The sequence below is a fragment of the Verticillium alfalfae genome, genomic scaffold (assembly GCF_000150825.1).
Source record: "Verticillium alfalfae VaMs.102 supercont1.6 genomic scaffold, whole genome shotgun sequence".
NCBI classification, from domain to species: domain Eukaryota; kingdom Fungi; phylum Ascomycota; class Sordariomycetes; order Glomerellales; family Plectosphaerellaceae; genus Verticillium; species Verticillium alfalfae.
In genome coordinates this window covers 1730574-1739733 of record NW_003315033.1, presented here as the reverse complement: position 1 = coordinate 1739733, position 9160 = coordinate 1730574, and the positions used below count along the sequence as shown (strand labels likewise).

Genomic DNA, 9160 nt, shown 5'->3' with positions numbered 1-9160 from the left:
ATTCGCACACTCCTAAAGCTGTTGCCTATCCGGAGCCCATCGGCTCCACGTTACGATCCTAAGCCCTGGATATGTAGCCGGGTGCGGCACAATTTGCCGACTGACGAGACGGGTATGTTAGCGATCTAGGTTGAGATCACGGTGTGGTCTACAAAATGGGGTATAGTTCTGGCCCCTAATTCAGATTGCAGCCTCAGTGCAGTATTGTACCTTGGCATTGGGATATGCGAGACTGTTCCTTAGAGGCTTTACTCACGGGCTAAACACCGCTCATGGTGCTTCGACAGAGGCAATCCAGTGGTCTGTGAGTCACCAAAGTCACCGTTGACAGCCACTCTGAGTCGTTACAGCCTGACGTACGCTCGTCCCACAAAGTTTCGGCCCCGGCCCACAACACGGGGGCCGGCGTGGCCGGCGTGGCCCGCGGGTCCCGGCCTCCGACAGCTGCTACCCTCAACTCGGGGTTTTTGTGCGCGAATTGCAATAGGGCATTTGTGTTGGCTGTTGGTGAGTGTTTTCTGATCGAGTGGCGGCCTCTGACAACGACGCATCTTTTAAAAATAGGTTTTAGTAAATCAATGGCCCAGCATGAAACCTTCCTTAGGCGTTATTCATTATAGGGTCTAATAAGTAAGCTGGAACTAAGGAAGGGCTAGATTAAATAAGAAGACAACGATGACCTAGCGCGTTTATTCCAGGAGAACCTGAGCGATGAGGTCGACGGACTTAGGGACGACACTGCTAGGTTGATTAAGTCGGCAATAGTACTGGGGCTACACGATCCGAGGGGCTGGACGAATTGCTAGATAGAATGGAGACTAAACGTGAGTAAAGCGTCAACTTCCTTTATAGACTATACAATACTGGCCGAAATACGGGCAGCTTAATATCGTCTACATTCTCTCGCTTAGAGAGGGGTTAGCTAGTATTAGGGTCCTTATAGTTCCTGGTCGATTTCTCCGTATACGTCTCATTACTTTGATAGACGCGGGACATCGTATTAGATAACCCGAACGTCTAGTTAGTAATATAGTGACACGAGTCGGCCGGTAGCCCTTAACGATGGAAGTGTCCCGCATGATGGTCTCCTAGTCGAGGACGAGCTCGAATATACTGGAATAGCTGCAGAGCTCGCCTCGGAGGACTTGGAAACTGATTAGCCTGGCAAGGTTATTAGCTATAATGTAGCAACTATAAGGAAGCCCTGCCCGACATTGCTGAGGTCAGGCAGCGGCCCATCTTGGAACTCGTAGGCGCGCAAGTCGCCGTTAGTGAGGCTAAAGATGTATCCGCGAACCGATGACCAATCTAGGTTCCTGGTGTCTATAGTCTTGGCTCATCGCATGTTTGGGTCTCGAAAGTTGTTTCCGATCATAACGGTGCCTTCCGGGATCTGGAAGTGGCCAGACGATGCTCAGGCATTTCGTCACCCACGGCTTTGGACATGCGTCAATTCGCTTGAACAGCTGCATCGGGTCATGCGTGGCTCAATGCAGTTAAGACTATGGGAAACATTGTGTCGATAATGGAGCACCAGTTCGATACCAAGACTGTCGCAGAGTCCGCGGCCGTCCGACTATAGCCCTTCGGGGTCACAGTGGCTCCAAGATGGGTTACCTCCAGAAGCTACTCTGGACTCTTCGGCTCAAGTTCGATCTGACATCAAAACGGAGCTGGGTGAGATTGGCAGGGATAATCTCGTTTGATTGATGGGTGACGTGGCCGAATGGGTGTCCTTCATTCGAGGACAAGTCGAGAGACCACGGACCGAGTCTTGGATAGTTACAAACCTCGGCGTCATTGACAGTCAGGGACAGGTTGGAGATGAAAACACAAATCAAGAGGCAGCGTGGTGTCTGGGGAGACCAGCCGAGGAGACGGCAAAACACGAAGCGGATTTGTGAAGGCTTGGGATCGAGAATCTAGGGGCTAGGCGGGAAGGGAAGGTCGCCTCTGGTGCCATCAAAGAGAAAGAAGGTGCCATGACCGATCTGGGTTGTTTTTATGTAATCTTCGATCATTGGCTGTAAGCCCAGCAGTTGACAAGTCTTTGCTCTCCATTGATTGGCCACAACCGTCCTACGTCCGTCACGGAATGCAGGAATGCTCCAATTCCCCAAAGGCCCCAGAGAGCAGGTGCAGGTGACGTGCTCATTGTGGGGAGCCTCAAGCCGTAGCTGTGTCGGTGTTGCCTTTGGAGTCATCTACCGCCGGTCATCAACCTTTCCCTGACCTCTGCTTCCCAACTTACCACAACCACAACCCCATCTTCACGACAATCACCAGTGTTCCCTGGGCTTCTCTCTCCGGCAGGAAGCTCAGCCCCCTTTCGAGCTTCATCCATATCTGCTTTCCTCGGAGAATGGATTGAAGAGGCACGGGAAACAACTTCGCCCTTCGCAATCTACCAGGCATCAGCATCCTCACCATGCCACACCCTCCGAGCCCTCCCTCCTTCGACGACCAAGATGACACCTCATCCACCATCGCGCGAACGACATCCTCACAGTCGTCCTTCCTCTCCGATACAAGCAGCAAACGTCGTCAAGCATACTACTCCAGAAGAGCCGCGTCGATCATCCGTGCCGTGTCCTTCTTCTCCTCTGTAGTCACTGCGCTCTGCGCTGGCTCCATCACCGTCTTCTCCCTCTACGGCCATATCTTCCAAGAGCGTCTGCACTACACGCAGCTGCAGGTCAACGGCCTTGCCATCTCGTCTTCCATCGCCCTATACCTGCCAGTTTCGGCTCTCGGCTACATCTGCGACCGTGCCGGCGCTCGACCGTTGTCATTCCTCGCGGCGCTCTTGTTCGGCTCCGGCTACGCTATCGCCGCCATCACCTATCGCAAGCTTGACTACGAGACGGCTGCCGGCCTTCGAGGGCGAGATGGAAGGCTTGTACGGATTGGAGGCAGCAAAGATGGGCAAGATGACACCGTTGCCGACTGGACATACCCCCTTATGATGTTTGCCTTTGTTTGTGTCGGCGTCGGTACGTGCTCCATGTACCTCGCTGCCGTTGCCACGAACGCCAAGAACTTTGGCAAGGGCCGTCACCGAGGCCTCGCTCTCGCCGTGCCCATCGCTGCCTTTGGTCTCAGCGGCATGTGGCTCAGCCAGGCTGGCAGTCGCGTCTTTTACGAACGTCTGTCCGACGGCACGAAGGGCGACCTCGACGTCTTCCGCTTCTTCGTCTTCCTGGCAATCCTCCTCATCACTGTTGGTGTTGCTGGCGGCTTCACCCTGCGTGTCGTCGATGAGGACGACCTCTTCGAGGAGGCTGTCGAGGAGCTCGAGCGCAGTGGTCTCCTCGACCGCAGCTCTCTTCTTGATGGCCGAGGGCGTGGCTATGGCGCCGTTGAGCGTTCCCGTGACGAGGAAGCCGCTGGTGATGCTGGTATTCTGGACTCCTCCACCCATCTGGATGACGCCAAGCTGAAGAAGGAATGGGTGCTCAATGCGGAGACGCGCAACTTTCTCACCGATCGCACCATGTGGCTTTTCGCCATTGGCTTCCTTCTCATGATCGGTCCGGGTGAGGCCTTCATCAATAACCTCGGTACCATCATCGGCACACTCTATCCGCCCACTGCCGCTGGCGAGCACCCGGGAAAGGCCACTTCACCGTCGACTCACGTGTCGATTGTTGCCATCACGAGCACGATCGCTCGCCTAGCAACCGGCACTCTTACTGACCTGCTCGCCCCGTCGCCCGCGACGCAGCACCTTCAGTTTGAAGCCTCTCCGAGACCCACGTTCCTTCGCGGGTTTTCCCTTTCACGTGTCGTCTTCCTGCTCTTCTTTGGTCTTACGCTCTCCGCCGGCCTCGTTGCCCTGGCTTCAGGCTTCATCCAAAACCACGGCGAACGCTTCTGGATCGTATCGGGCCTCGTTGGAGCCGGCTACGGCGCTGTCTTCAGCCTGACACCCATCATCATCTCCACCATCTGGGGCATTGAAAACTTTGCCACGAACTGGGGCATCGTCGCCATGTTTCCGGCGTTGGGCTCCATGTTCTGGGGCCTCGTCTACTCGGCCAATTACCAGAGTGGTGCCGAGGCGGCCGCCCGGCGTGGCGAAGGCGATGTCTTTTGCTATGGCAAGGAGTGCTATGCGCCAACGTTCTGGGCCATGAGCGGCACCGTGTGGCTTGCATGTGGCCTGGTTTGGTATGCCTGGAAGGGCAAGGGTGGCTGGTCGCAGCGCGGCATCGTCGTTTGAGTCGCGAGACGCGACACTCGAGATTGTGCATTTCTATTATGGCATACCGCATACTTGGCGTTTGGAATTGGCTTAAGGGTTTTTGGTGGGTATTTCATGGGCTTCTGGGTACACATAGCGTGTTGCACGCAAATATGCAAGCAAGCAATCTACTTTCATTTCATCATCTTCAGGTCATGTTTGTGCGCTGCCGACTGACTACTGAATTGTTCTAAGTGAAGACGACTGCTTCTAGACTCGTAGGAGCGCATTTGACCGTACACGACGATGAACATGGACGTACTATCTGTTGCTGAAGCCGCGGGCAGCACATGCGACGTGCAGCTATCGCACGAGACTAATCTAGCGGCATTGAGTCCTCGACGAAATCCATGCTGGGCTCCGTATCACGCCGGGCAGCGTCTCGTTCCCAGGGACCAAGCGTCCCCGGAATGACAGATTCTCTACTCCAGAACGCGAGACGAATATGTGCGCGCGCACACGTCAAGACCGCGTCGTCAGTCCGCACGACCTACCAAACCAGGCAAAGCCAGGCAGTGCCTACTACCCCACTCCCCCTCGACCATGCGAAATACCGGCTGCGCCAATCCCGTCCCGCCCGCCTGGCTACCCGGCGCCAACGCCCTGCCTGAATCCCTACAACCCCTGTAATTCCAGGGTTGGTGCCCGGATTCGGCAACCCGCCACGTAGCTGTCGCAAGGTGCGAGTCGAGGGGCCGTCCTGGCCACATCAAAGTCAGACCGTCATCCATCAAGTCACATCGGTATCTGGGTGTGTCAAAATTGTTTCTCGATCCTGACTACTACGTCCTGCAGCAGTGCGAACATCCAGCAATCCATCTTCCACGATGTAGTATGCATCTCTACCCTCCTCCAGTCAGCGAGTCCAATTCTGATGCTTCTCTCCCAGAAACCTGAAGCTCCATGCGAGCCTCTCGCTTCAACGGCAAATGCAAACATGAACCCAAACGCCTCTTCCCATGTCTATTGACACATGGTGATGTGGACAACCCAAAAAAATACTGGCCAGACCCGTGGCCCTCACGCTTACAAAGCAAATTATATGTGTAGCTGGTCGAGACGACACAGTCGTCCCAAACAAATGCTCGTCTGGCAGACGCCATGCCTGGTGCTTCTTGTGTCGCAGTTTTGGGCGACGACGGGTATCGTGATGTTTGTGACGGCTGGTGTAGTCCATGGCCACTTCTTCGCGACACAGAAGCGTCATGATGTATCGGTGAAGAGATAAAATGCTTCTTTGTGTGCTTTCGTTGTGTGCCAGCGGCGCTCATCTCTGGGTGACGTTGCCAAAAGCCGATACCCATCTTCATCGCCGCTTGATGCTGCCGCACCCCGATGCGTGCCATTTACGCGCACGCTGACGTTCATGTCTATATTTCCCATGACAAAATATGGTTCTCGACGGGATTAGGCGGGGATCCAGACGAGCTCAATGACACCATCGTGGGTGCGAAGTGGCTTGTCATTCTCGACCCATCGGATGTCATCAGCCCCGGCGGATGTAGGTTTGAAGCACCGGAGCCGTCAGGATTGTTGTATGACTCGCGAAGCTCCCAGGCAATCTTCTTGCCGGTCCTCAGCATGGACGGCCGTTGGGGGCCGTACATCCAGTCCAAGTTCCAGCCTCTGTCTTCCGGCGCGGCGTGGAAAGTGCCCTCGAATTGGTCGAGGTCAAAGTCAATGCCTTGTGGGTAATGGGCCACACTGAAACCGTTGGAAATGACAAAATTGTCAGCTGTAACGAATCGCTGGTACGAACAATCTTCGCCGCAGGCGTGGGCTATCTTGGTAGACTGGAAGGGATAGGCAAAGTGCCATCCTCCACCCTTGAAGTGGTGAACGGAGTAAGGCTTGATGCCGCCCTCGTAGAAGCCGGCGGGATCTCCGAAAAGATCAAGCTGCCACAAATCCCACAACTGGGTGAGCCTGACGTTGGTGTTCTCGTAGATACATTTGCGCAGGAGAATATCACCCTGAGGCCCCCAGCCCGAGTCGGCTTCTCGGATCTTGGTGTTGGACCGACATGTCGCAAATATGTCCGTGATCTTCTCGGCCATAGACACGCTGAGGAAGACGCCAGCACCGCCAAACGCCTGGGATCCGTGGCGCTCAATAGCGCCAACGTCTTCTGACAAGGTTCCAATATAGAGTAGCTTCTTATGATCGTACCTTTCGAACCGGGCCTTGAGCGCGTGCATATTGGGAAAGTATGTGTCGTCATCGCACATGACAAGCCACTTCTTGTTGGGCCGTTCTCGATGGTTGTAGAGCATCGGGACGAGACCCAGGTAACGCACCGCCATCTCAAGCCTCGAGTCGGGTGTGGCTCACATCGGCGTCAATACCGGCGCGCGCCAGGCGTCTCGCAACGTCGTCAAGCTCCGCAACAGTGGCGTCAATGAGTTGGAGAAGCAGCTTGCCTACATTCGGCCTACCGTTGCTGTTGGTGAGCCAAAAGGCCCATTCCTTGATAGGATTGCTGGCAGGATTATTGATGCGCGAGAAAGTCGTAGAAACGGCAAACATGAACTCGGAGAGGTTGACGTCGGCAGGATAGGGCGACTGCGTGACCGGTACTTCGAGGGGCTCGGCGCACTCTTGAAAAACGTATCCGCTGTTGAGGTCGACCGTCTGAAAGCTGCGTGGCAGTAGTTTCTGATCGATGTTGGTGTAAGACAGTCGTTCGATGGGTTTACGATGAAATCGAACGTATCGTTTGAAGTATTCAATTTTACCGGATAAGCCGTAGGTTTCGCCCACTTGGCGGAGGTGCTGCATGTTGATGTCGCAGTTCATCCGATGCTTGTCAAGCGGCGTTCCAAGGTCGGCATCGTTGAGCACGGCATTGGCAGATTCAGGCTCGAGAGGCGTCTGCACGGGGACAGTTGGTGGGGGGGCTGCGGCCACGGCCATGCGATCGGTCGTCATCATCACGCGATTGCGTGCTTGACTATTGTTGCGATTATTCCGAATGGTCACGCATACGAGGAATACAACTACTGCGGCGAGCACGAGCGTCCTTGTAAACTGATTCCGCGTGCTGCAAAGGCGGTTCGCTCGAGTGGCGGGCATCCTGGCTCCCATGGTCGTCACGTCGACGACGCTGACTAGAGCAGCCTTCTTCTCAGCTTGGGCAAGTCGGAAATAATATAGCCTGGAGGCTGGTGAAGGCGCTGAAGGCGCTCTGAGGCGGCAGGATCGGCAAGTGGGTGGAAGGTTGCGTGACGCTGCGCCTTCAAGATGACACAGAGAACATTCGGAGATGACAGATACTGATAGTATCAAGAATGCTGAGGAAAGACCTTCGAAGAGAAGAGAGCTGACAGACAGGCAAGCAAATCGTGAGCAGGCGCCGCTGAGGTGACGAAAGGCGAGGTATGACTTGTTGTTAGGGAGCGCCTTGTGCTCAAGAGACAGGCGAGAGAACGTATGGCGGAGGAGGGGGGGGAGAGGACCACACGGCGAATAGGTACAGAAGGTGGAGGGTGAGAGGGGGGCATTGGAGCGGGATCAAGCATAGATAGATGCTCAGTCTAAGTCTTCAGCGATGTCTCGCTTTGGCAGCAGTGGGAACGCCTGCGAGGAGCCGAAGCCGTCGAGGCAGGCGCTGCCAGGACGGCACGAATGGTTCCTCTGGAAGGTGGATGCAATACACTGTGTGGTTTACTGATGGATCCGGTAATGACCAGCAGGGGTCGCGGTGTCGGGGTGTCGTGACGGGCGGGGCGAGATGCGGCAGGCGCTGGAAGGCAATAATGGGTGGGTGGGTGGTGGGGGAACTCGGCCCAGTCCTGCCCTGTTCGTCCTTGAATTGGTGGGTGTCATGCTGGGTGCGTGGGTAGAGAGGGGACACAGCGACGGAAGGGACAGTGAGAGGTTCGTCCCCTGGATTCCTGCCGCTGCGTTCTAGTAGCAGGTGCATCCCTTCCGACCAACCCTTGGCACCGCTGGGGCATGTAGTTGTAGCAGGCGCATTGGCTCTCCCGCGACACAGGGCTGCCACGTCGCCCTGTCTCGATGATCGTCCAATATGGCGACTGTCAGAGCAGCACAGTCAAGAGATTGGACTCTTCGAACCCATATAGAGACGCCAGTGCCAGTCTACAGCTGACAGTGCGACCGTATTGGCGGCAAAGACAATCAAGATAAAAAATCTCGTCTGGCCTTTCAGGCAACAGCCACCCATTGACTCGACCACATTCTCGTCATTGGCACTATTGCCACGAGGTGGAAGGTGCCCAGTTGGCGGAACTCTGAGCCTGGCCCCTTGCCTCCAGCCGGCGCCCAGACCAAAATACTGACAGTGGTCGCTAGACCTGAGGTAAGGCAAGGTACCTAGGGAGGCGCGCGTTTTCCTTCGTAAACAGTGCCTACCAAGCATGATCAGGTCATTCACGTCAGGGATCCAGGACGAGCTGTATACCCTTCATTCACTCCCTACGTCCGCTCAAGCATCTGCATCAATGATGGCGTCTCGAAGCCGCACCGCGTTCAATCGCCCAGCCTTGCCGATCCGAATAGCGAGAGGGGACAAATAGCCAGGCAGGCCACACGTGTCTCAGCCTCATTCCGATGTCAAATGATCGAGTCTGCCAGCATGCCTCGTCTTTTGCCACGACAACCAGCTCACTCCGAAAGCCAGGAAAAACTCCTCTAGGTTCTATAGATCCAGGACACACACACACATCTGAGCTCGCTTACGCATTTTCTGGCCTCGCTCGTACATAGCCTGCCTTCAGCCGCCAAGCTCACACATGCCCAGACGTACGATAGTAGCACGCCTATTTGCTTGTTTGCCCCGTCCACCCTGTCGAACACGTCAAGCTTTTCTTCCGTCTCCAGCACAGCACGGCTTGGCTTTCCCTTGGCCAGTACCCAGGCGATCCACCATGACGGATACCAACAGGTGCTATGGCA

The 9160-nt window shown here is 55.5% G+C and overlaps 2 protein-coding genes across 2 annotated transcripts; one reads left to right on the top strand and one right to left on the bottom strand.

The window, feature by feature from the left end:
- Window positions 1-2428: 2428 nt before the first annotated feature.
- Window positions 2429-4222, top strand: VDBG_05643 (conserved hypothetical protein; the record flags this gene model as incomplete). The annotated part of the gene is made up of 1 exon (XM_003004484.1): window positions 2429-4222. The coding sequence occupies one exon, from the start codon at window positions 2429-2431 to the stop codon at window positions 4220-4222; it is 1794 nt and encodes a 597-aa protein (XP_003004530.1).
- A 1391-nt stretch (window positions 4223-5613) lies between these two features.
- VDBG_05642 (conserved hypothetical protein) lies at window positions 5614-7171 on the bottom strand (the record flags this gene model as incomplete). The annotated part of the gene is made up of 2 exons (XM_003004483.1): window positions 5614-6497; window positions 6589-7171. The coding sequence occupies 2 exons, from the start codon at window positions 7169-7171 to the stop codon at window positions 5614-5616; spliced, it is 1467 nt and encodes a 488-aa protein (XP_003004529.1).
- Window positions 7172-9160: the final 1989 nt, after the last annotated feature.